The sequence below is a fragment of the Scylla paramamosain genome, chromosome 11, assembly GCF_035594125.1.
Source record: "Scylla paramamosain isolate STU-SP2022 chromosome 11, ASM3559412v1, whole genome shotgun sequence".
Lineage (NCBI taxonomy): Eukaryota > Metazoa > Arthropoda > Malacostraca > Decapoda > Portunidae > Scylla > Scylla paramamosain.
The window spans coordinates 3,023,341-3,050,839 of record NC_087161.1 but is presented as its reverse complement, the minus strand read 5'-3'; the positions used below and the strand labels follow the sequence as shown (position 1 = coordinate 3,050,839).

General features: G+C 44.5%; 2 protein-coding genes across 13 annotated transcripts in view; both read right to left on the bottom strand.

Moving 5' to 3' along the window:
• Positions 1 to 471: 471 nt before the first annotated feature.
• Positions 472 to 26,284, bottom strand: LOC135104831 (catenin delta-2-like). Of its 12 annotated transcripts, none has more exons than XM_064012491.1 (15): positions 24,253 to 26,284; positions 22,319 to 22,441; positions 20,736 to 21,086; positions 18,367 to 18,583; positions 17,906 to 18,059; positions 17,073 to 17,230; positions 15,902 to 16,140; positions 14,677 to 14,736; positions 10,307 to 10,452; positions 9,279 to 9,531; positions 8,651 to 8,880; positions 8,132 to 8,368; positions 7,314 to 7,406; positions 4,875 to 4,920; positions 472 to 4,188 (listed from the first exon to the last, which is right to left on the bottom strand). In XM_064012491.1, exons 1-14 carry the CDS (start codon positions 26,282 to 26,284, stop codon positions 4,897 to 4,899), a joined length of 4,317 nt encoding a protein of 1,438 aa, XP_063868561.1. In that variant the 3' UTR covers positions 472 to 4,188; positions 4,875 to 4,896. The 12 variants fall into 12 exon arrangements, with proteins under 12 accessions (XP_063868561.1, XP_063868562.1, XP_063868563.1 ...); XM_064012492.1 differs by having other exon boundaries at positions 7,338 to 7,406; XM_064012493.1 differs by lacking the exons at positions 4,875 to 4,920; positions 20,736 to 21,086 and adding an exon at positions 21,869 to 21,889.
• The window catches only part of LOC135104832 (formin-binding protein 4-like), a 37,785-nt gene continuing 36,542 nt past the window's right edge, over positions 26,257 to 27,499 (bottom strand). The window contains exon 6 of the mRNA XM_064012498.1: positions 26,257 to 26,388. Within this exon, the coding sequence (XP_063868568.1) occupies positions 26,372 to 26,388 (17 nt within the window). The 3' untranslated portion in view covers positions 26,257 to 26,371. The remainder of the gene's footprint in view (positions 26,389 to 27,499) is intronic.

The window sequence follows — 27,499 nt, the reverse complement described above, 5'->3', positions numbered from 1 at the left end:
TTGTAGAAAAGAGGAAGCGTGTTGTGCTTACACTTAAGCAGCTGATCAGATCAGCTGATCTTTGTTATGGTAAGATGCGTGAGTGTAGGGTAGTGATTGTGGACATAATTTCACTTCTATTCAAGTATCCGGCATGTCGGCGGTCCCGTTGATGCCGGATAAGAGGGATTTTACTGTAGTAGTAGTAGTAGTAGCAGTAGTAATAAGTTAATACTATTTTATTTTGTGGCTTGGTATCAAAACCATACACATGAAACGCCCTCATTGTAATGCCTTTAAAAGTTGACTGCATATTGTAAAAGTTTTCATATACTTCCAACTCATCCTGTCCCCAACCCCCCAACACATACACACAAATCATTCAGCAGTACCCACATCACAAAGAATCCTGGAGAATAAATATATCAGATAAAATAAAGATCAAAGCAGTAAGTCCCTGGCACAAACCTTCAGGAGACACACAAGCAGCCACAACTTTATCAGTTTATTGTATAAATACCCAATACATTATCATTTACTAGAAATTCTTTGTTACCGAATATTCAATCATGTGAAAATAAAATAAGGCATATAATAAAGAAGTAAGAGTGGCGGGCGGTGCGGCTGTGGTGGGGACTCGCCCGCCGCGGGAGCTGCTTCTCAAACCAGCGAACTCAACTCTTCCCAGAGACAAACACCGCCTCCGCTAAACGAACAAATTCACCAAGATAATCATATCTTTATATTGGAAAAATAATATATGCTTAGAAAAATACAAAATGAAAACAAACGACACTGCCAAGAATGTAACACATTGGAGAACAAATGCCTAAAATGTTACGCGCTTAGAAAAGGAGGAAGAATGCAAAATTAAATAAAAGAAGCATATTTTCTTTAGCGAGACATTGAAAAGGTCCTAGAGGTGGTCGGGCAGCTGGTGCCCCGGCGGCCGGCCGGAACTACTCTAACGCACTAACGGACGCACACACCCACAACGCACCACTGACTCGGCCTGGAGAGTGACACGTCTGATCTATGCTGGGCCTTGCCTCTCTGGCTCCCTGGGGACCAATGTGGAATTTCTCTGCAAGGCTGCGACCTGACCTTGACAGTGGACCTTTCTCCCTAGGGGTTAATTTCACGCTGAGTCGCAGCTCACAGCACATCGTGGTACTTCTGTCAGGGCTGCCTTGTAACAATTTCCTGAAGCTCCTCATGTTTATTTCCCCTTGGTGGAGCATTTGCCACATGTGGGAAGGAGGGAGGGAGGGTGGGATGGAGAGAGGGAGAGAGGGTGTCACCCGTCAACCCTGAGGAGGTGGTGGACCAATGGTAGTGAGGACTCCAGCACTTGTGTGACTGAACCAAGTGACCCAATCAGGAACCAGACTGATCCATAACACTTACACTTGCCCACTTTGGAATTGTCTGATGTTCAATCCAATCATCCTTGCAGGAATGGGAAGCAAAAACTAGGGGATTTCTTGTGACCAACTCACCTTGGAATGGGGACGGCCTAGGAATTTGGACCTCTTTTGTTTATTCTGCCTGACATAAGGGATCCCTACAGTGGCCACACTCATCGCCCCATCAAGGGTCACGGATCATTCAGGACTCACAGGAGACCTCAATAGCTGCCAAGAGTTGGAAGGAGCGCCCCAGGAGCGCCTCCCCTTGTAATACAACACATCCTCCTGCCAGCCACCTGTAACATTCTTTAATATAACCTTGAGGTGAGGCTGAGTGAGGCAGCTACCCTGTGTGTGCATCACCTACGCTAAACTTGGAATGTGAGTCACCCTGAAGCTCTCGTCCCGCCGCAAGCCAGCCTCCGCGTGCCACTGCCCAGCGCCGCCGCCACGCCACCACAAAGGTCTGGGAAACTTCAGCCGCCAGTTGAGATATCCAAAAAAATTTAGGTCTATACAGTTCCAAAAGGGTATAATTTAAGGAATCCACCCATGTAGTGTGAGAGGCAGTCTATTAGTAACTTGGTGGCATCACTTGGTGGCTGCTGGCTGGGAGGCAGAGGCCGGCTGGGGGGGGAGGGCAGCTGGGTGGGTGGGCGGCCGGTGCCTAGCAAGGGACAACAATAATTTCCGGGGTCACACACTGTCACTTGACCTACCAAATAACCGACGCTGGAAAAATATGCGATATTGCACATGCAAGTCTGATAAAAGGCTAAAAAATAATTCTCTTTACAAAAAATAACATAGGATTTAAAAGGCAGACCACTTAAAGCAGTTTTGAGACATGAATTAAGTGAATTACTTGAGTAAAATGTCCATAATTGATCACAATTGAGACAAGGTTAAGTATATTGTCTATAAAAACAGCTCTCTGCATTTTTTGACCATCCATCTTATAAGTTATGGGACACAAGCACATGACACCACACCAGCTACTCAAAAATTTGGATACCCCGCCGTGCACTTTTATAAAACGTCTGGAATTATATAAAACCTATTTGAGTGTGTATCATACAAAGCAAATATGTAACTTTCCTTCTCGAAAAGTTTAAAAAAAGGAACTAGGTATCTTAGCTGCAATATTCTTGTTGTTGCTGTTGGTTGTTGTTGTTGTTGTTGATGTTACTATGAGGGAGAAGAGTGGGAGGTGGGGGGGTTGGGGGCTGGAAGAGACAACAGGGAGGTAGAGATGTACTGATAATGCATTCCGGCACGTGGGAGGTCTGGTGAAACGGCAAATGGTTTGACCTCTGGCGCTTGACAAAACAACCTATTGATTCCTCAATATCAGCGGTGAATCAGCGCAGGCATGTCCCAGCACCTTGCTGCCTCACCCTCGGCATTGTCACTCCCTCGCCGGCACTGTCACACTTGGCTACACGTTTGTGCTCACAGTTGCAACACCAGCTCGGGGTCAGTTTTTTATATTATACATTTTTATTTATTTTTTTTTACTTTTTTTGTAGTTTTTTGCAGAATACTGTCACCATTGCCTCAACCACTGTTTTTGGTCACTGTCCAGCTTGCCATCACTGCCCACTGTCCGGCGGTGCAGCAGCTCTGGGCCTCACAGTGTCATGCACTTTGGATTGTCAGTAAGAAACAGTAGAAAAGTTAACTGTCCTAGGAGGGCTGGCGCCGCCTCCATCTGGCCACAGCACTGCCCTCGCCGCCCGGCATACGTACGTATATAAACACTATGAGTAATGATTGACAGATAATGTCTTTACAAGGTATCAAAGTATTAAAGTTTTCTTGGCACCAATAATGTGTGCTTTTATAAAATATATCATATAATAAGAGATGCTTATCATTTTGAGCTTTGCCATCTCCCAGGAGTGTTACTATATATTATGTGAGAAGTTTTATAACAGAACGAGTTTGGTCGCTAACTAGTGTTGTCACATAACATGCACAATCAGTGATAACATCAATGATAACAGACAAAAAACATCAGCAGTTAGTTAGACTGAGGAGAAGCCCACTTGTGTAACACTATAAAAAGAGGAATCAATATAATTATTATCATTATTATTATTAATATTATTATTATTTTTATTATTATTATGTACTCTTACCCTTCACACCTTGCATGGGCCAAGTAGAGAGACAATTATCAGTCCAATCAGATATGGCTGACTTTTCTCCTCCATCCTCCTTCATATCTCTCTCTCTCTCTCTCTCTCTCTCTCTCTCTCTCTCTCTCTCTCTCTCTCTCTCTCTCTTGCTTCCTCAGGAGGGTGAATACGGTTTCCTTTGGCCCAGTGCTTACAGCACCAACACCTTTCTTTCTCGTCAGGAAGGCCAGGCATTTTTGGCAAACTCTTTTCCTGTCACACCGCAGACCACAACACCTGCTGCACTGCAAGGGTCTGGGGGGCTGCCTGGGGCCGCCCTGTGGGTGAGGGGGTGTGGGGATCACGGCAGGGTGGGGCATCGCACCAGCAGGGCTGGTGCCTCCTCACACCCATGAGTCCCCAGCCTGGGCGTCACCCTTGTCCATCAGCACCCCGTTGTTATTGCTGTGGTTGTTGTTGTTGTTGTTATTGTTGTTGTTGTTGTTAGGAGGCCCATGGGAGAAGCTAGGGGAGGCTGCAGGGGATCCACCGTACACGGGGCCACTCCAGTCCTCCGCCCCGCCCCCCAGGGTGCCGTACTGGGGCCCCACACCCTCGTACTGACGGTTGCGCTTCTTGTCACGGTTCACCTTGGCATACACGGGCTCTCCGGCTTTGCCCTGCAGGAGGGAACTGTTGTGGAGAACTGTTCTCTACATGGAACAAATATTTTATGTAACTGGAAAATAATGGAGCAGTATGGAGATATATTCTACATGTATTTATCATTATTCTATGAATTAATTCCCATTTTGTGGGATTCTGTCAACAGTGTGAAAACTTTGTATCTTCCAAAAAATACTTGAAGCAAGTAAACATTAATCTTTTAATACTTCTAATAACAATGAAAATGCAAATTTGTTAATAATCTAATTTCTAATAACACATTAATCCATTAACTGAAAAGCATGATTATTCTAGTAAAATAAAACACTTGTTCCAATTCAACAAATTAATTTTCACTACATTAGTTTACAGAGAAAAAAACTGAACTTGTCAATAATGTTTAGGACCAACACTCACCACAGGTACACACTACACACTACTGGGCTACAGCGTTACTCACACCACCGTGACTGGTGGTGCTCTCACTGGATTAAGCATTCTACATAAGACACTGAAAACCTTAACATCCACAGAAATAATTAAAAGGCTACAGTTACCAGACATTAGGGGGCAGAATTAGGCATAAATACTGTACAAGAGAGATAGACACAACAGAGATGTTAGAGGTGAGAGAGGAAAGTTTAAAGAAGCCACAAACTAAGAAGACAACACAAGCCATCCAACTGACCATCCAACTAACCAATGATTACATGAGCGCTGGGTTAGTGCTGTGGGACTCCAATGTCCTAGGGAGGGAGAGAGAGAGAGACGGGTTAAGCCAGCAGGTCACCGCTGACGCCGGCGGCAAGCTCACAACAATACTGTGCAGGCAGCTCTTACCTAGGAGGAAGCCTGGCCTAGCTTACAAAGGTCTCCGGCAGCCTTTGATTGCTTCACGTGCTACTCAAAGAATCACAACACTACTTAGAGTCTACAAAGATAAGTACTGCTCAACATTACTCTTCCAAATCAAGTAGTAGTATAGTACTTTAATGAGAAAAAGATGGTTTGAAACTATGTAGGAATATATGGAATCTGAAAATAGAAGGAATGTCAAAACTATGAAAAAGGCAGAAGTTTTGGTGTTTAAATATAAAGAACTATGTACTAAATAATAAGCTTAAGTACTTAGATACTTTCAAGAAATGTAAAGATTTACAGTACTAAAATATTTCTTGTTTGTTGTCAAAACTTTAGCAAAAACTTGTGAAAATTTTCTTCAGTTGTAAGACAAAAAGACTCCTGTAGTTAGAACAAAGGGTTGTTGATCCAAGTGTTTTGAAGAGAGAGGAGAACAAGGTGTAGTGACAGGTAAAGCCTTCAAATACTGTGAGGTCCGGAGACACCTGGCAGCTATGTGTCACTGTATCTCTTTACTCACTGTCAAAAAGAAAGAGAATTACCCATTAACATGTACATCATATTCGATATAGCTTAAATGCATACATATTACCCTAGCAAGTATTTTGGCACTACTGTACTACTCTATAATATATGGACCATTATCACATATGGTGCAGCAACATGCAAGAATATAAATATTTTGATGAAATCATTTTTATAGGCTGCCTGTGCTACACTACGAAGGAAGGTGACCTCACAGACACATGCTCTCAATGTGTGGGAGACTTGAAAGGCGGTCTCAAGAATAATTTGTGGCTCATAAAGTTTTGGAAAACCGAGGCGGAAAAAATGAGGCGGCACGCGACCCACGGCGGGAAGTGACCATCCATTCTTGTTTGTTGGGAGAGTGAGATTTTGAAAGCAATTTTGAGACATAAAAAGTGGAATTCTGCAGACTATTTAGAATCAAAAGTAACAACTGGCGACCTCTCTGAAGGAAGCGACGGGAGGACAGCACGGGAGACTTACGTGTGATGGCGCCAAGTGTGCAGTTGAGGAGAGGAAGCTCTTTGACACATCTTCAAAATCAGAACCAAGTGAGTGAGTGCGGCTCGTTCAAGGTCATGCAACAAGGGTGCCGCAACAGTTAGTTAGTCTGGCCCGGGAGAGAGAGCATGCAACCCACTGCATGGCCGACCACACCAACACCACAGCAACACATAGGGACAGGAGGAGGGAGGGAGGGAGGGAGGGAGGGAGGGAAGGACAAAACCAAACACACTGACAAAACACTCCAGAAAAGATGACATTTTCAATTCATTTCATAAAATTGGCAAACTAAAATATAATAAATTTGCAAAACTTACTTAATCTCTTTTGTTCATTTTGAGCCAAATGTGTAACACAAGTCCGCCAATAAGGTTTTTCCATAGTCTCAAGCCAATCCTGTCTAATTTGTATGAAGCTGTCTTGGTATTTCCAATTTAGAAATCAATGAGAAGGAAGTGCAGGAGCAGCAGGTGTGGTATTACTGGTGTGTGCGTGCAGGTGTGTGGCCTCATCCTGACCACCACCAGGGGAGAAGGAGCAGGAAAGGGGAGGCACGGGTCTCATGCTTGGCCTGGTCTAACACTCAGTCAACCTCAACAATGCCTATAGGTAACAGTGCCTGTAAATAACAGTGACAACCTTGTGTTCATAACTCATCACACAGACTCTTGCACAAAAGAGTCAAAATACAAAGCACAATAAACTTACTGAAAAACTTTCCTGTTGTTTCTGTAGTGCTTATAAATTTGTATACTTGTACTACTGGTGACTACATCACATTTAGCCAATTTCATTATTCACTTTTACTGCTTATCAATAAACTTTATATTTTTATCTCTTGAAGATTTGAATCAATGAGTTCACAAGTGCTTCTAAATATGACCATGCATTTCATGTTCACCTTTTATGATTGACAAAAAACAACTAACATCACTTTGTCTGGAACAACAAACTCTTCAAAGCTGCCACTATTAATGCTTGAATGGCAGTCTTCTCACAGACAGCTTGAGAGTAACACCTGTTCTGAGCATGGCCATCTCGGAGACACTTGCTCTACACACACAGTGAACCCCATGAAGTGGCACGGACCCCTAGCTGCCTCTGTCTGGCCAGGACGCCGCACCACTCAGGAGGCCGAGTGGGGACAGTTAGGAAGGGGAGGCTGAGACTGGAAGAGAGAGGGGTGCAGGGAAGGGGACAGAGGGGTGGGTGTTGGTGTGGTTGGTTGGGGGAGGAGGTCACCTACCTGGACAGATGGGTAAAGTCTTACCCCTCCCGCTGGTGCCCCAATCCCGCCCCCACTGCCATACCCCATGTCCGCCATGGGCACCTGCTGACCCTGCAATGTGGGGCCATGAAGCAGTTGAGGCGGTGACGTGTGAAGGTAAGGAGGCAACGAATATGAGTGACTGGTGCACTGAGGCAATGAATGTGAGTGATTGGTGCACTGAGGCAACAAATGAGTGATTGGTGCACTGAGGCAACAAATGAGTGATTGGTGCACTGAGGCAATGAATGTTGAGTGACTGGTGCACTGAGGCAATGAATGTTGAGTGACTGGTGCACTGAGGCAATGAATGTGAGTGATTGGTGCACTGAGGCAATGAATGTTGAGTGACTGGTGCACTGAGGCAATGAATGTGAGTGATTGGTGCACTGAGGCAATGAATGTTGAGTGACTGGTGCACTGAGGCAATGAATGTGAGTGATTGGTGCACTGAGGCAATGAATGTTGAGTGACTGGTGCACTGATGAACATGATGGATGGAAATGGTACACTGTTTTAATCTTAATGTCTCTTAGCTCTGATTATTTACTATTTGTCATACCACAGTCTTCATTAACCTCCATTACCATTTAGAAAGGCAGATTTTATATTTACATTGGTCAGTCTTTGTCACCTGATGACTGTTGCCTAAGTCCAATGGTTACATGACCTTATTGAGATGTCTTCCTTGTGGGCAACTTGAGCATTGAGCCAAGGACACCAATATTTATAGTGCCTCATGAAACTGTGCTCCAGCCAGCCTAGCCCAAACTAACCTCACAGGATCCGACACCAACCTGGCTGTACATCTGGTGAGTCTTGCCCTGACCCCTCTGGATGGTGCGGTCCTCGTATCGCGTGCCGCCCTGCGAGGCCATGGGGCGGTTGAGGGTGTTGTTGGCAGTGGGGGAGTTGGCACCACCAGATGCAGCATTGCGTGCAGCCACACTCTTGCTCACAAAGTCCTGCTCCTTCCAGCCGGCCTTCTTGTACACCTCCCTCAGCTCCTGGTGGCCCCACATCGAGAACAGCACCTGCAATGCACACACAAACATGTGCATACATACATGAACTGCTGTTGGGGTCTTTGTACACAGCATGTCAAAGCTGATGTGATATACATTGATTCACAGCAACTAAAGCAATGTATGAAATCTTTTAAAGCATCTACAAAAAAGGAGATAAAAAAATAGATTTTGCAATTTCTAAGCTGTAGAACATGAAAAGATGTCTCAGAGTGGTTAGTAATTCTAACTCTCATGTCATTTTTATTCTCTCTCAAGTCTTAAATTTTTCTCTCCCTCTCTCTCTCATACCTGTGAGGCGAACTTGACCACCCTGACGGAGTAGCGGCCACGGTGGCGCGTCATGTTCACCAGCCGCTCCACACCGCCCACGTCCAGCAGTGAGCGGGAGAACTCGGCGCTCTTCTTGATCACCTCGTTGAGTGTGGCCAGCACAGCAGCGATGGTCTCATCACTCGTGCCACTGTCGTGCGTGTTGCCCGAGGGAAGCTTCTGGACCAAGTCTCTCATGGCGTATTTACCTGTGGAGGGAGAGGAGGAGTTAAGAGGAGTGTGAGGAAGTGAAGGAATGAGAAGTCTTTCCTGAGGAATTAAATGTAATGATGGACAAAATTTCTCTGTTTCCATCTCTTTCTCTTTAATACAAAATCAAATTTATGTAATGATGCATAAAATTACACACACACACACACACACACACACACACACACACACACACACACACACACACACACACACACACACACACACACTAGAAAAAAATGATAAGAGCAAAGTAGGTAATACATCAACTGAAGAAAAGACTGGATAAATACAAGATATAGGGACAATATACATAAATAGCTTAGCCTCTGTGTACAACAACAAGGTACACACACACACACACACACACACACACACACACACACACAGGGCTCACCAATAAGCTCTTTGTTGCGCTGGTCGATGGCCAGGTTGCGGAGAGCTGTGGCCACCGCACAAACTACACGGTCCACCTCCATCCTAAGCAACTCCACCAGGATGGGCAGGCCCTTCTCCTTCCTGACAGCAGCGCGCACATCTATGCTGGGCTGCCAGTAGCACGCCGCCAGGTTCTGCAGGGCGCCCGCTGCTGCCTCCAGGGTCTCTGGGTTGCTGCAGTCTGAGAGTAACGCCAGGTAGGGGCCCACCACCTGCAGTGACACAAGTGTCATGGCATTACTTCCCAGGATATATGTCAAATTCACTGTATGAGCAATAAAGTATTATCATTATCATTAGTACTATATCGTACTGCTGTTATGTTTTTCCTCCTGCACCTTGCCAGTTTTAATTTCAGTAACTTTATGAGTGTACTTATAAACACCCAGTTACCAGTTTTCTTGGCAATCTTGGTCAGCATTAACCCTCTGCATTCTGCCTTGTGTCCTACTAACCTTTTCTTTCCCTTATAGATAGATATATATGAAAAATGACAATAATTATATCCTCAACATCCTTATTTTCCCTCATGGGATTGAATGGCAGTGTTCGGAGGGAAACATTTCTCCCCCCCCCAGGAAGCCTTCTCTGATGGGGAGCAAATTTGACTTTGAGGAGACCTTCCCTTGGACTGACTGCTGACCAAGACTATCAAACTCCCATTCCTGAAGACTGATTGCACTGCATGATGCATTTCTACTGTACAGGTGCATTTCAAAGTGAGAGGCAGAATCACTACATCCCCATGCCACATGTGTGTATGAGAAACCACTACAATAAATAATGGTTGACATAACTTATAATAAAAACACAGTAAAGAAGAAAACCCAAAAATATGAAAAATTGGAGAGAGAGAGAGAGAGAGAGAGAGAGAGAGAGAGAGAGAGAGAGAGAGAGAGAGAGAGAGAGAGAGAGAGAGAGAGAGAGAGAGAGAGAGAGAGAGAGAGAGAGAGAGAAGCAGTAAGGTGATAGAAGACAGGGCCGTACAATCTCTGGCTGCCACAGGAGCTCCATGCCCCTCAGAGGTTCGGTGCGCGGCCCTGTTGACCGCGTGCCCCCGCTGCTCTCCTTCACTGCACCACCCATTGCTTCCTTCTTCTTCCGGCTGCCCCCAAAGCAGCCCAAGTTGTCACCTGTGGATGGCATGGTGTTGGTGGGGGTGCACCCATACAAAACACACACACACACACACACACACACACACACACACACACACACACACACACACACACACAAGATAGAAATGCCAACACTGATCATGAAGACTACTACTACTACTACTACTGCTATTACTCCTACTACTACAATTATCATGGCAAAAATATGTACAAAAGAAATTGATAATATCAATAATAATAATAATAATAATGATAATAATAATAATAATAATAATAATAATAATAATAATAATAATAATAATAATAAAAATAATATAATACTAATAATAACAAAACAATGGTAATGGTGCAATAATAATGGAATATAAAAAGTGAAATATTCAAACTACTAATGGTGTATTAATGTTACTTCTACAACTACTGTTACTACTACTACACACACACACACACACACACACACTATAACTCTCACTACATACCATACACTACTGTGGCTGTGAATTAAGGCAACACAAAATAATAATAAAAAAAAAAAAAGGATATGTAATAAGATAAATTTACTTAAAAGAAAAAATCACCAGTAAGAAGACAATGATATTTACACCCACACACACACATGCACACACACACATTCTCTCTCTCTCTCTCTCTCTCACACACACACACACACACACTGAAACAAAAGTAAACATTTTTTTTGTATACTGAATTCTCAAGTGCAGTACTTACTTCAGCTCATCGCTTTGAACAATTTGGTATAGATATATAATGAATGCATTGACATATTGCACCTGCACAGGACCCTACACCACAAAATTATGGACTGACTCACTGCTGATAACAAGTTTAGTCTGCCAAAATACCTCAGAGAAAAATCCTTCACATATTGAGTTAATTCCTGCTACACTTCCATAAATATCACTAAACTAAGAACACAACTATTCTCTTCATTGTAAAGTAAATTCACAATATAGCAATTAATATTTTTCACTTAGGATGACAATAAATAATGAATAATAAGTAATAAGATGTAAGAAATTGAACCATGACAAACACACAGCAAATATTCTGTATGAAATTCAGCAGATGCACGTATGAAACTTAATATCAATTTATGAGGGGAAATAGTGACAGTGAGACATGGCATTATGGAATGTTTATATAAAGACTTCAAACATGTATTATGCCTCTCTATCCACAGTAATTTTTAAGAGTGTATAGAATAATTTAATTCTCCCAGTGGTGACATTTGCTACTTCCCACTCTCTTCACCAGCCACTCACACCACACCCAAGTACAGTGGAAGGTGGATGAGTGGCACAGTCTGCTATCGTGATGACTAAGGTTGGTATTCAGAAACGCTTTGCTCTCTCATCAAGACTACTTTCAAAGGCCACAGATATGATTAGCTGGATTCTCAAGAGTGTTTCTCCTGTTCATAATGTAGAAATCTTGTTAATCTGTCACCAGAACCATAAAAACACCCTTGAAAACACCATGTAATTTCAACTAGAGCCTTTTGAATGTAGGGATGCAGTGCAGAAGTGTTTTAGAATATAGTCCTAACCTCCTGTATGTGTGTGTGTGTGTGTGTGTGTGTGTGTGTGTGTGTGTGTGTGTGTGTGTGTGTGTGTGTGTGTGTGTGTGTGTGTGTGTGTGTGTGTGTGTGTGTGTGTGAATCGTCTCAGGTGGCTATGGTGATGTAATGAATGCTTTCAAAAATGCACATTAACATTATGGACACCACACATAACACAACAACTTTCAACACCAAGGCACACAACACAGGACACACTTCTCCACTTGCGTTGCAGACCGTCCTCAGGATTCCAGTGTCTGAGGCAGCACCAGCGTGAGGAGGAGAGGAAGAGAGGGAGAACTACACTACCAGAAAAAGGGGAATAAACAAGGGGACACCAGAAACACTTTTGACAAGGTATGGGAAATTACAAAAAAAAAAAAAAAGACAAATAAAAAATAACTGAGAGTGAAAACCAGCTCTCTTTGGCAATTTGAAAATAATATAAGGCCAATTTACTGTAGAGGAGCAATCTTGGAATCATAGTGGAGGGACAGGGAGGACCAAAGAATAAGTGACTAGAGAAAGCTGTGTGAATAACCACCAACTGTGTGGCCTCCTTGGGAACCAGACTGACTGATGGGGGCTTTGATTCTTAGCCATGGAACAGTACGGGGCAGAGAGGGCAGGGAAGGGTCTCAATCTAGGGAGTGGGAGACAGAGGAAGACAGGGCAAAGTAAGACAAGGACAGTGGGAAAAAACAGAAAAAAAATGCAGAGGGAGATGAATGATTTGAAGTTATGACTGTATATTGTGAGTTACTGATGTACTAAGTAAGTGACAGTGTGATAACAAATGTATAAATCTGACTTGGATAGACTGAAAAGGATCAAAACCATGAGAAACTTGACAAAACTCTCGTTGACAGTCACACACACTTCAGATTATCAACACAATCATTCAACACTAAATGAAACAGCAGCAAGTTAATGAGTAAGAAATGAGACTAAAACCAAGATGAATGAACTGTCTCTGGTAGAATATGATGAGTAAAACTGACAGTAATGTGTAGAGCAACCAGGAGTTCATGTGGGGAGGTGGCAGCAGAGACCAGGTGGCAGTGGTGGGGTGGTGGTGTGGATGGGGAAGGAGCTGTTCATTCCACTTGGGGTCATTGATACAAAAACCAACCAGAGGCCAGGGCGCCAGGGTCATCCCTACAGCTTTGGGGGCATGGGGTGGGGGGAGCAGGAGTGTTTGTGGGGCTGGGAGGACGAGTCTAGTAAGCCAATAACACGTATTATCAAAAAATGGGTTCCTGAAGCAGTTAGGTGGCTAAAATATGGATAAGAGTAAAAATATGCCTGGGTACCACAGCCAAATTGTGAACTATGAATACGAGGCCAATTCATGTCACGGTAGATACAGTAATAATACACTCAGTGGTGTGTAAACATGTACAAGAATAAAAAATCTGAAAAGCAAATGTTCATCAAGTAGAATATGTACGTCAATGGCAAATAGAAATGTAAGCCATGCAAGACTGATTAAATGGGCTGCCATTCCATCACATTACAGACTAGAGTCGTCATGCTGGCAGGCTGGCATAACACGCAGGGCAACCACAGCCTCGCAATGAGAGCAAATACACTGGGAAGGAGAAAAAACAATTGTCTTGCACTGAAGGAGGAAGATGCCATACATGTGAGTCTGTCTTTGTCAGTTAATGCACACACACACACACACACTAATATTTCTCTCTCCCTTGTAAACTTTTGGCAAGAGAAGCAGCTACAGCAGCAAATGTACAACAAAGTCAGTATCATATGGAGGCATCAGAACTATTTCCTGAAAACAAGCCAAAACAAGAGTACAAATTAAAGCAAATAATAACAATAAAACTGCTGTAAAGGAGACCAAGTAAATTAAAAACAGAAAGGGTCAGGCAAGAGAAACAATGTAGTGAGCAGCAGGAGTACCAGGAGTGAGGGAGGCTGTGTAGGGAGGGTGAGGGAGAGAAGGGATGGGCGGCGACAGCTCCAGCCCAGCCATCAAGGGGAGGGGGAGCAGGACCAAGGCTTTGTGCTGCCATTGCTCATCTCTTTATCCCTGAGCTACTGAAGTGAGTGTCTGGGAGTCACACAAAAATCACTGACTTGAATTGACAACTCATTAACTTTGTAAGCAAATTTTCATGTGTGTAACATTCTTGATCACTTTTCTTGAAGGAAGCATTAGTGAACCATATTTATAATTCTAACTTCACCTATGTTTATATAAAGACAAGACTATATCAAATCCAGGAAGACATAAAACTGTTCACTTGCAAATAATGAAACAAATTCCACTTAGAAGATATGTACAGCTGCAAAAATCTGAATGGCATGTAGGTAATTATTCAAAACATAGAATACTCTACATTTCCGAAGAGTACACACTGAGATTTCTCTGAGCACAGATAATCACACTGAAATGCTCCATAGAATGTCCTGAACCTTTAGCATTCCTTCTGATGGCTGGGCAAGGGCGGGGCAAGGCAGACCGGTATATACACTCACGCACACACACATGCCAGAGAACACTGCCACTGTCGTCCATCACCAGCCTGGGGTGAGCTGAGGGGCAAGGCATGGGAGGGAACAGAGGATGGCAGAAGGACAGGAGTAAGAGAGAGAACAAAACAAGATCAGTCCGAGTAAGGAGAGTGGAGAAGGCTTACACAGGTTGTCCTTGGGCTCCGAAGACCTACCACAAGTGTCAGTCAGCTCTCCTTCACCGTCTGCAAGCCAAGTAAGGTGGCACTGTTAGTCTTCAAACCAACTCCACAACACACCCTCCCATGGAGGTGTTACTTGTAAGTGTTACCACTACAGCCTCTCCAGGCCTCTTCACCACCACCACACATTATCAGCAATTTATGGGGTTTATAGATGCATCAGTGTGTTGGGATTTTTAATTAATAGCACTCACTAAAATGCAGATTAATATACAAATCATTTTTATCAGTTTTAGAACTACTTGTACGGGATTTTTGTTGGAAAGTCACCTCGATTAGTTCAAAAGATTAGTATGAAAGGGATAAACTCCACACCAGGTACGACAGTTAGTCTTGAAAACACCTTCTTTAGCCATTCGTCTTCCCTACATGTGTATCTCTTCAATATTGTCCAGTTAGGATCACCAAAGACTCAAGTTAGTTATACTACCTTTTTTAATTTAAGCTTAATCCACCCAGCTTTTTAACTCAAGATTAAACTTAAAAAATGAGGAATAAAAGGATATATGGCAAGGATATCACTCTTACTTCACTCACAATTCCACCTCACAGCTCTTACACACAACACTTCCAATACAGCACTGTCAACTGAAAGGCAATACATTAACAACTGATAAGGAGCATGAGGCTGGGCACTGGTCACTCTGGGGCAGTGTTAAGACCCCAGGGAAAGGGCAGGACATCACCCACATGCCTCCAGAACACAGCATGAGGGTGGAAAATGCACCAAAATTCATAATATCACAACAAACTCTGGCAAATCAAACAGCAATGACTGCAAAATTCATACGAAGCTAAATTCTCTGAGGCAGCTCAACAAGATGAAGCAAAACAGATCAATCTCCAAGAACTGAATCTGACTTAGGAAAATGTAATGTGGCACGAAATCAGCAAAATATTCATGTACGTATCTTTGTTCACGTATGAAAAAATCTAATAACAGGAATCTTGAAATGAAAACTTACCATGACAGATCCTTCTCTATGCACTGGCGGCCCACATGAGTGCCTGGATGGCCCTTACATCTAAGACACAAAAAGACATGCAACAAATCCAAACATGAACTTGGGGAGAAAAAACACCCTTGACTACTTTTCTACCCATCCCTTACTCCCACCTCTCTAGTCACCCCCAACATCCCCAAGATCCCCATCACCCCCACACTCACCCTTGGCTGTGGCGGTGGCTCTTGACTGGGTGGGGGGCTGGTTCTTGTCATAGTTGGGGTCCTCCACCTCTTGGCAGCGATAGGACAGGTTGCGCAGGATGCAGACACAATTCTCGACGCTCTTGTTGTCGTGTGAGGATCCCTGGATGGCCGACTTGATCACCGTCAGTAGAGAGTCAACCAGGCCATGACATTGCCGCAGTTTGGTCCGAGCGTACTCCCCTGCTGAGCTGATATTCCTGAGGGGAGGGGCAATGGAGGAGTTAAGAGTGATTTAGTACTTAAGGGTGCTGTAACATGATCATGTGAATCCTGGTTAGGGGTGAAACAGAGAAAGGGCAGGGGCAGAGCAGCAAACAGATAATTTAGAAGAGTCATGGGTGCAATATAAGAGGAATGGAGAAGTGTTGTGATGCAGCAGGAGATAAATAAGAGAACAGGACTGCACACACACACACACACACACACACACACACACACACACACACACACACACACACACACACACACACACACACACACACACACACACTATACACAAAATTCATGGTGGATCAGAGACAGGAAAATAATCATTCAAGATGGAAATGATGACAGTAATCAAACAAGACATGATGACTGAAGAGGAGTGGAAAGGTGTTACAGGTGAGGCAGGAGATAGGCAAGAATACAAGACTGCACACACACACACACACACACACACACACACACACACACACACACACACACACACACACACACACACACACACACACAGTATATAAGAAGGGCCATGGTAGATCATAGACAAGAAAATAATCCTACAAGATGAAAGACATGGAAATGAGAAGTTATGAAAAAAAGAACAAGAGAAGCACAAGGACATAGGAAAAGTTAAAAGAAACCTAAGGACTCCTGAAAACAACCTTTTAAGATAGAGATGAGCAGTTATAAAGCAAGATATTGGGAGAACAAGACATAGAAAAAAAAACAATAGAAGCACAAGGACATAAGGAAAGCTAAAAAAGAAACTTAGCATACTAAAAGAGGAACAAACAAACCTTACAAGACAGAAATGAGGAGTTATGAAGCAAGATAATGGAAGAACAAACAGAAAAAAAAAACAAGAGGAGCACAAAAACACAAGGAAAGCTAAAAGAAACTTGATACACTTAAAGAGGAACAAACCAACCTGAGGACACCTGAAGCATTCTTGAAGACGGTTGACCACCACACATCCACATTGGGGTCACGCTCCACCTCGCCACCGTCCCAGCCTGAGCACGGGATGATGACGTGGCTCACTATCACTGTCAGCGCGTCATCCAAAATGCTGTGCTTCAGGTCCTGCTTAGGGAAGATAAGAGGCGCACTTCACTGTTACCATCTTCCATCAATAACGACAAATACAGCATCAAAAAGCACAATGAAGTTACAAACAGAGATGGGTGTGTATTTCTATTTCTCCACCCTTTCCCACCCAACTGTTACTTCACTGTTACAATCTCTCATCAACAATGTAAACAAATGTTGCATCAAAGATATATTCAAAGTAGATATTAACTTAAATTACTACTCTTTTCTACATCCTTATCCACCCAACCACCACTCTCTTGCCTCCTTCCATGTTCCTGATCCACCTTCCATCATTCTCCATCCTTATCCACCCAACCACCACCCTCTTGACTCCCTCTGTGAGCCTGGTCCACTTTAACCAGCACAACAATTCCTTCTATCTCCATCTTTATCACCCACTTACCCTCTTGACCCCCTCCACATACCTGATCCAACTTTCATCCTTCTTTCTCCCTCTTCAACTCCATCTATCCCTATTACCCCCCTCCACATGCTTGATCCACCTTACCCTGCATGATTATTCCTTCTTTCTCCACCTAACTACCACCCTCTTGATTACCTCCACATGCCTGTTCCACTTTAACCAGCATCAACATTCCTTCTCTCTCTCCACCCAACTACCCTCCTCATGCCTCCCTGCACCTGGCTAATCCACCTGGCTTTCCTCACCTCACACGAAGACAGGTTCCACAGGATGCCAGTGACCAGTTCCTTGATCTCGTTGTCAGGAGTCTTACGCAGCAGCCTCACCAGTGCCGGGATGCCCTGCGCGTCCTTGATCGCCCGCTTGTTCTCGTCGTTCTGCCGCCCATATGACAGGTTTCTGAAGAGGAGTGAGTGTGTTAGTGAGAGGCAGGAGTTATCATCATTATTACTTGTTCTGCTGCCTGTACGACAGGTTTCTGAGAAGTGAGAGAGGAAGTGTGTGTTAGTGAGAGGGGCAGGAGTTATCATCATTAGTAGCTGTGGGATGGCCTAGATAAAGTACCAAACAGTCTCTCTCTCTCTCTCTCTCTCTCTCACACACACACACATAGACATCATTCATGCTTTTAACCCCACTGATGGAAAAATAAAAAATAAATATAAACAAAACTACATTAAAATACACCACCACCACCACCACCAACCTCAGAGCACCACAGGCATTGCGGTGAAGCTCAGGGAGGTCGTGGGTAAGCAGCGCCACGAGGGGAGGGATGCCGCCCAGGATGCGAGTCTTCTGCTTGGTGGGGTCGTCCATGTAGCAGAGGTGCTGGAGGTAGGCTGCCGCGTTGGCCTTTACCACATTGTTTGGGTTGCTCAGGAAGTCGATGACCTCGTGCAGGTCTGGGTCCCGCCATCGCACTGCATGGGAGGGAAGGAAAGGGTGTTAATTGTGAATGGGGTGGGATGATGGGTTGATGGGAGGGAATAGTGTTTTGAAGTGTGCTGAGATGAGTTTGAAGGGGTTTGAAGGGAAGGAAGGAGTGTTAGCAATGGGACTGGGAAGGGGTGATGGGTTGTAGATGGGAGGAATAGAGGGTTGAAATATGTTGAGATGAGTTTCAAAGGGTTTGAAGGGAAGGAAGGAGTGTCAGAGATGTTAGAACTGATGGAAACAATAGAGGGATTTGTAGTGAGTTGGGGTGGGTCTAGGGGGAAGAGGATTAAGTTACAGATGTGACTGGGAAGGTTAAAGGAAAGAACAGGGAGTTTCAAAGTGTGTTGTGATAGACATGAACTGAAGGAATGTGTTGAAACTGGGAGAGTTTGATGGGAGAAAGAGAGAGGCTTGAAGTATGTTTGGATATGTATGAAGGGAAGGAGGGCTGAAAGGAGAGGGAGTAGAAAGGGGGCAATAAATGAGATAAGGGAAAAGGGGAGTAAAGAGGAGAGAAGAGTACCAAAGGCAGAAACCATTAGGGGGAGATAGGAAGAAGAGAAAGAAGAGAGAGGGAAGGGGAAAAAAGGAAAAACAGGGGAAAAAGTAGTAGTGAGAGGCAAAGATGGAGTAGAGAACATCAAGGAAAGGACCCAAGTATAATTTTAGCACTTGGTATTAGGCTATGTTTTTTTTTTTTTTTTTCCCCTCATTTAAACCTCAACATCTGGCAGTGATGAGTGTTGGGTCTGGCAGTAATTGTAGCAACAACTCACTCCACAAACAACAATTTTTCTTGCTGCATGGTAAGATCTGGCTTTGTTACACAGTTACTTTTTGTGGCTCCCTTGTGACAGTGAACACCAGAAGATGGGAGGTGAGTTTTGGCTCTCTGTTCATGACCTGCTGCTCCTCAGAATAGCAGTATTAATTCACAGCCTTGGGGGAAATTAGGTGCTTTACAAAATACCTCTTTATATATGGCACCTCTGTATTCTTATGTCACTCTGCATATTTTAAAAGTGTAAGATTAGTTGAAGTTTCTATATAATAACAGCAAAAACTCATGACACTTGAGGAGAATTAGGTGCTTCTTAAAATATTTCTTTATATATTAGACCTCTGTATTTTTTTAATGTCATTTTGCATATTTCAAAACAGGCAAAACTTTCTATATCATTTGTTACATTTAGACAGTGCAGAGTTCATATTTCTATTACCATTCTACATTTTTGAGGATGCAAAGTTCATAAAACTTCTTAAGTATTCTGTGCATCTTGTGAGTAGTGATTTATACAAATTACTAATTCCATATCATTATATTCTGGAGATGAGTGTGACACCGATTACAAGCCAGTGTCTTTTGGCTCGGCCAGGAATCTGCGCCAAGTTTCATGTTAGTTTGTTTAAGGATTGGCACCTCAGTGGGCCTTTTTACATTCTTTTGTTGCCCTAGGCTAGTGCCCCTCTTAAAAAATAAATGAATAAATAAAATAAAATAAAATATAATAATAAATGAAATAAAAATAATAAAAAAATAAAATAAAGTTGCCATGAAGTGTTATAGTTTAGTTTTCATGAGGTCTCACAATGTTGCTGGAAATGAATAATAAAATGAGAGCAGAACACAGTCAGTTACAACAGCAATGTACCACCACTGAGCACTTTATGCATGACACATAAAGGGAAGCAAACTATTTTGAAGCAAGTATATAATTGATGTATTGAAACTCATAACTTTTAAAGCAGGACTGTACACTACTGTAATTAAAACTCTTAAAAACATACTCAATGTATTATTCATTCAAATGTTCAAAGCTAAGGATACTTCAATACAAAATTAACTCTACTATGATAATCCAATTTTCAAATCCAAAAATGACACAAAATATGATTAGTATTTACACAAACACACAAAAAGAACACTACACACTGATGTCTCCCTGAAATGGCCACCACTATCTTAACACTCCCTGCAGACACACCCTGAGACTCCCACTGACACATACACATGACCTCTGAGGTGCAATGGCTACCAACTGTACAGGCCAAACAAAAATTTATATGGAGCCATTAGAGAGAGACATGAGTGAAGTGTCTGGAGTGCTGAGACATGCTAGAGAGGGCGGAGCAGACCTCTGGGTGCAGTGCTGTCAGCGGAGGGTGGACGCAGGCGGCTGGGGTGGGCGTAATTGTCATGGTTTTGTACTGGTGGGAGGGAGGGCGTGGGAGGGGAGAGGTGTGGTGGGGGTGCGGGGGGGTGCTGGGGGTGTGGAGGCGGTGCCTGGTCCTCCTCATACATGTCTGAGGGCAGCAGTGGCTCAGTGCTGGCCCTCACCCCACCGTTGACTGAGTAGGGGGACTGGGGGGCACCCAGCAGCCGGCCGTACACCCCTCCATCGGGAGGGTACACCAGGCCACCATCAGGGACTGGGTAGCGGGGGTCCTCTGGGTACTGTCCCCCCGCCTCCCCATCCAGGCCGCCGTCTATTGTGCAACACAACAACACAATGCAGGCATCAGGCAACACTCAGGTGCAACACAGACATACATAAAGGATAAAATGCATGATTAGCAACGCACACTGGCAACACACATGCGGTACTGTACTAGCAATGGGTCAACAACACAAATCAATCACAAAAAAATAAAAAAACAAGCAACACTACAGCACTGCACACACATGAATGGTACAATGCAGGGAGTGCAACATTCATTAGTACACATTCTAAGTGGATGACAATCAGAAGGGTATGGATATGGATTCTGTACAGACTGAACACAAATACTCACCTCAACTTACCCTTAATGAACCAGGATCTCACACACAATAACACTAATAACAACACCTATCTACCTTAAGAACACATATACAAACAGAGGCATATTTTATAGCATGCACAAACCACCAGGAAATTCTAAACTTACAAAAATCTCAAACACACAATTGAGACACATTCCAAACAGCGCCAGTTAATTAATAAGTTATTACATAGTTTAATATGTTTCTCCTTGGTTGATATGCCTCTTCAAATGCAGTATCCTCACACACACCAACAGTGAAAGCTCTAATATACATCTGCCACACCTAAAGCTCAACTCCACACAGTCTGATGGGAAGTGAGATAAGCTACGCAGCACAGCAGAACACAGGGAGGGCGGCAGTAACAGTGGGAATGAAGCGAGTGTGACTGTGGGGGAATAACAATGGAGGATGCTGGGGACTTTGGGAGCTTGGGAATTATGTGGGGGAATTATGCCTCACTTACCCATTAGCTGAGCATCATCGGCTGCCAAGAGGAAGACAAGTTAGTACCTCCTCTATCTAAGGCGGCCTGTGGGTACTCTCTCAGGAGCAGAGCAAGTATTCAGGCTTTTGTATACAAGGAGAGCATAGCAGTTTGATAACTGGACAGCACAGCCAGCACTCAATGCTACAAGTCCTCCTATATAGACAAGGTGCTTCAAGATCTATCAAGTGTCCCACCATACACAAGACATGAATGCTAGCTTAAAGGCACAAGGCAGACTTTTCTTTACACACACACACACACACACACACACACACACACACACACACACACACACACAGCACCCAATATTATTACACACATTACAGCATCTTTAGTTATTTACACACACACACACACACACACACACACACACACCCTATCCTTCTCACAACACCAGCCTCACTCAGCCCTGTGTTGCAGCCTCACCGTAGCGGTCCTGGGGCAGCGCCTGCATGCCGGGGGAGGGGGTGTTGCGGTAGGGGTCGTCACCATTGGGGGGCAGCAGCGAGGCATCTAGCTCGGCATAGCCACTCTGGGGATACCCGCCAACTGCAATGACAACAAGGGGTTCCCATGTGAGGCTGGCTGACTAGTGAATGGAGGCACCTGTAACTTGGAAGGTTTAGTGGCTTTTCTGAAGGATTTGGTACTTCACTTAAAAATAGAAATGAATTAATAAAGTTAACCTTGAGTCTTTTCTAAATAAAGAAATAAAAAAAACTAACTTGGTGTCTTTTTGGAAGGATATGGTAAATCACTTAAAACAATAAATAAGTTAACTATCTCTCAGGATCACATTATAGACTAAATGTTAATTGTTGACATGGCAGTGAGGGCCTGAAGTGATCCATATTTCTGGCCTGATGCTGTAACACTACACATCTCTCATATTGCAAGCTTTACCTCAAGTGCAAAGCAGGATTTTACTCTAACATTCTGCTTTCCTTGAATATGCAAATCTTGACATAAATCTGGGATAATATCTAGCCGAGTTTCAAGAATGTGTCCTAGATAACAAATTATGGCCTGAGAATAAGAAAAAAGTCCCTGCCAAAATATAAAGATCAGCCAAATGAACACCACACGCTGAAAAGTCTGGGCGCCACACAGCAGAACACTGCCACAGCGCCTGGCCAGCATCGAGTCATGTGGAGGAGTGGCATGCGGTTAACATAAATCAAGGAGAAACAAAAATACTGAACAGCTTACTACGATCCTCATTATTTAGTGTCAACAGTACATTATGCTGATTTTGTTTTGTAAATAATTTTTGGTGCACAGATGGTTACTTTGCACTGCCAACAACAACACTGAGCTGCACTGGCAAAGTGTTCAACCAGGTAATGGAAATGTGTTTATTTGATATTCTGAAAGTATATTAATGTAAATCTTCAAAAGAACAAAGCTTATGTTACATACCCATCATTTTATGTAAGTGATCAAACTACCACACATTAGTCACACACCAAACACCCCCCAGACACAACACAATACAACAAACAGATACTCTTTACAGGATAACCACTGCACACATAACAGTCCTTTATATCACCCCTACTCTGGACTTGACTGGTGTGCCATGACAGTCCTGGGAGGCACGACACAAGACACACTGCAGCATTAGTGTGTTATAAGGCACAGGCATCACCACCATGCCTCGTCTCCAGCCTGGAATACAGCAGCTGGCCGGCCTTTGAGCGCTTGGACTGCTGGGTGTGTGTGTATGTGTATGGGTGTAGCTGGATGGAGTCTAATTTCTTATCATTTTACAATATTACTTCAGTTTCAACCATCACAGAGTAAGTAATGAAAATCATAAAAAATAAAGAAAGAATGAATAATACTTCTCTATGTGGCTTTTCCCTAAAATAAAGTGTTCTGCTTTCTTTGTACTTAGTAGAACAGCAAATAAAACATTAAATGATGATGTGGCACTTTGATGTGGCACAAGTAGTGCAACATGACTCTACCCAGACAATCCTTTGCTCCCCAGTGTTGCATACATGGACCACCAGGTTACAGCATGCTGCTGGTCAGTTGGTGCTGTTCATGTTCCTTGTACAAATCTACGATGGGTCTCGAGTACACTGTATAGTGACCCCAAGGCATGACAGTGACTCCCTTCACTGAGGCCATGGCTGACTTGTTATCTCCCTTAATAGTTAGTTATGTGTGCACTTGAACAACAAAAGAGGTAAACCTAAATACCACACAACCAATACAGCTGTTTGTAAAGATGAAGGTTAGGACAGCAGGCTGTGCAAGACCAGGCTGAAGGAGAGTCTTATCACTGAGCAAAAAAGGTGTTGGGGTCATGGTGCCCTTAGTGGTGCAGGAAGGACGGCCACATGTCCACATACTGCTGCTCTCTCGCAGGGAGATGAGGGAGTCCCAGTGGTCAGGTGGCAGCAGGAATGTGACGGTTTTTTTGAGAGTCTTATTCTGGCTAGCTGCTCCCTCAGCCTCAAGAGTCTGCAGGACCACGTCAGGACAGGAATCCAAGGACATGTCTCGTTCCAGATGCCTGCGGGGAATGGCAGGAGTGGGAGGCCGGTTGGTGGGGTACGGTGAAGTGTTCTTGTCCCCCCAGTGACACCTCTCAATGATCTGGCTGCTAGGCGATCTTGGAATAACATCTTGGTGAATTGCCTTTGGAGGTAAGCTCTCCACTGAGGTGCAATGGAAGCTGCTGGAGGGAGTGGCAGGGTACGGAGAGGCACTGAGATCAGCATCATCTTGGGAACTGAGGTGGAATGTCCTGCTGGGGGAAGGCTTGAAGCTGGAGAATGTCTGGCTGTGGTCAAGACTGGGGGAGGAGCTGAGGGGCACTGGGCAAACTCTCAAGGGGGGAGAGCTTGGTGGGGGACACTCACTGGAGGGTGCTGCCTTCTCCAGGGAGTCTGAGGGAGGTGGAGTGAGATGTGGGGTGATGACAATAAACTTTTGCTCTTCAGCAGGTGTGGGGGTCCCCTCCACAGGCACCCGGGTGAAGTATGAGGGTGTGGGAAGTGGCAACGGCCCAGTGTGGGCATGGAAGGAGGGGTAAGGGGGCCCACAGGGCAGGACAGGGAGTGAAGGGCAGGAAGGGTCCCCAGGGTAGGGTGGGAGGTGGTCAGGTAACTTTTCCTGGAGATTGGCGGATGGCTGGGAAGGGCTGTAGGTGGGCAGCTCAATGTAGCCTTTCCCGGCATCATCACAGCCATCCCCAGCACAACGCGTGTCACTCAGCTTCTCAGTGACGTCCTCCTCCAGAATCACTTCTGGAGTTTCCTCACTTTCCTCTGTGGTCCCCTTGGCCTTGCAGCATTTCTGATCCTCTTCATCCTCCTCCTTCAGCTCCTCTCTCACCTCCTTTACTTGTGGTTTCTGAGTGACCTCTGGCCTAGTTTTAACATCAGAGTGTCCCTTTGAGTCAGCTACCTGTGAACCACTACTGTCAGTTTCCTCTTTCACACTCTTAGTCTTAGTGTCACTGCCAGAGGAGTCCTTCTTCCTGCTGATGTGGGCCTCCTTCTCCTTCCTGGAGGACAGAGTGCCACTCAGCTTGGCCAGCTCCAGGAAGTCCTTGGGGTCCGTGTTGGTGCTCACACTGACGCACGAGGCACTCAGGGACCTGGTAATTCTCCGGCCTTTGGCATTGGGGTTCTTGGGCCTCAGTCTGGCTTTGGATTTGTAATATATTCTGGCACCTTCTGGCTTGCTGGCACCATCCTGGGCCCCATCCTGTGGCTCTCCCTCTGCATCAGTGCGTGCCTGTTCCCTACTGTGCCAGAGAGGGGAGTCTAGGCTGTGGCTGGTGTCAAGATGAGGGGCACGAGAGGTGCGTCTGATGCCTGTACCGTCATCCCCTCCCTGGGTGGTTCTTGGTATCCTCTCTGTGAGGTTCCTTCGTAGCTTGTCCCTTGGTGCGTCTCTCACCTTGACCTTCACTCTTGCTTGTGTTCCAAGAGAAGCTTCAGCATGTCGGCCATGCTTGGTGGCAGCAGTGGCAGTAGTCATGGTGGGCACGGTGGTGGTGCTGGCTGCTGTGGTAATCAGTGTGGATCCAGGCAGCAAGGTGACAGTAGTGGAGCAGACAGGTGGAGGTGAGGCTGGTGGATGTGGTGAGCTTGGTGACTTGGCAGGACACACACTGCTCTTGTGGCTACTCTTGTGCTCCTGTCGCCTCTCTGGTGGCTGAGTGCTGCCGTGGTGAACACTCCCATCACCACTGCTGCCCTCCTTGATCTCCAGGGCCTCCTGGGAGCTGTGCTGAGGTTGCAGGGTCTTCTGAGTGCTGTGTGGTGTGGGGGACTGTGCTGTGTCTCGCTGCTGAGAGGTGGTAGCTCCAGCCTCCTCCGTGGCCCCGTCAGTAGACCACTGGAGTCTGACATACACTGACGAACGTGGCATGGCGACACCACCCGCTCACACACCTCACACGCGCCCATCCAGGAGAGTGTGGTGGCTTACACGGGCATGGCAGGTCAGGAGGCAGGGCTAACCATGCCCCAGTGCTGCCATGGGGTGAAGCAACAACTTAAAGTGGACTGACAGGTGACGTCATGGTGAGGATATAGGCGTGAATGTAAATCATGGAAGATATGAGGAAGGGAAATAAGCAACCTAGAGGAAGGAAAGAAAACGTCAGGGAATGCCATAATGAACACAAAACTCCTGAATGACAACTTAACTGAATGAATCACAAGGTCAAAGAATAATTATATTTGTGTAGTCAGAGACATTTCTTTTATTACCACCACAAAATGAATGTAAATTATATATATATATATATATATATATATATATATATATATATATATATATATATATATATATATATATATATATATATATATATATATATATATATATATATATAACATGAAAACAACAAACTTTCCTTATATTCACTTCCTCATTGCTAGTAACCACCAATGTGGCACCCTAGTACAGTATAAGGACATCATCTATCTTAATCCTTTACTAATACTGGTCTACTCTTCCTCCAACCTCCCCAGCCTGTCTCTCATGCCCAAGCAATGACACTATAAAACCTCTTAAATAAAACCCATCCCAGAATTGCCAATCTGTCAATGTAACAGCCCATCTGTTGCCACCTTAATGCATCACATGACTCCCACAATGCATGCCCTACTTATCACACTCAGCAATGATAACTAACACTTGTTACATAATCCCCATAGCCCCTCTCTTTCCCCAATGCTAAACACACTACTGCACTACTTTCCCCATTGCAGTGAGCTTTCCTAGACAACATGACACACAATAATTGGCCCAGCACATTCCTTCCCACAACACATGTCACAGAAAGTGCCTTGGCGTTGTTGTCAAGATGGGAAAGATTACAGAAAAAGAAAACACTTGCCTTACAAACAGAAATAAGTAAATGCTGTTTTTGTGGGTTGCTAAGAAAGAAATGGTGTAGCGTGGCGTGTGTATGCGTGTGTGAGAGGGACGTGTGCGTGTGTTAATACCATGGGTGGATGTAGGGGACACCTGTGGAGTGGGTCATTCACTTATGTCAGTGTGGCGCAGCGAGGGGCTGGCAGGCAGCCAAATGTGACGTTGAGAAGTGAGGGAGAAGGGTGGATAAGAAAGGTGGGG

Excerpts from the sequence above, each read along its gene's own strand:
- LOC135104831 (XM_064012486.1), bottom strand. The coding sequence starts at position 26,284 with ATGCCACGTTCGTCAGTGTATGTCAGACTCCAGTGGTCTACTGACGGG. Across the intron at positions 16,141-17,072 it reads AATGCTTCAGGTGTCCTCAG|GAATATCAGCTCAGCAGGGG; the intron begins GTTGGTTTGTTC and ends CCCTCCCCTCAG. Across the intron at positions 9,532-10,306 it reads TCCTGTGGCAGCCAGAGATT|GTGGTGGGCCCCTACCTGGC; the intron begins GTACGGCCCTGT and ends GTGTCACTGCAG.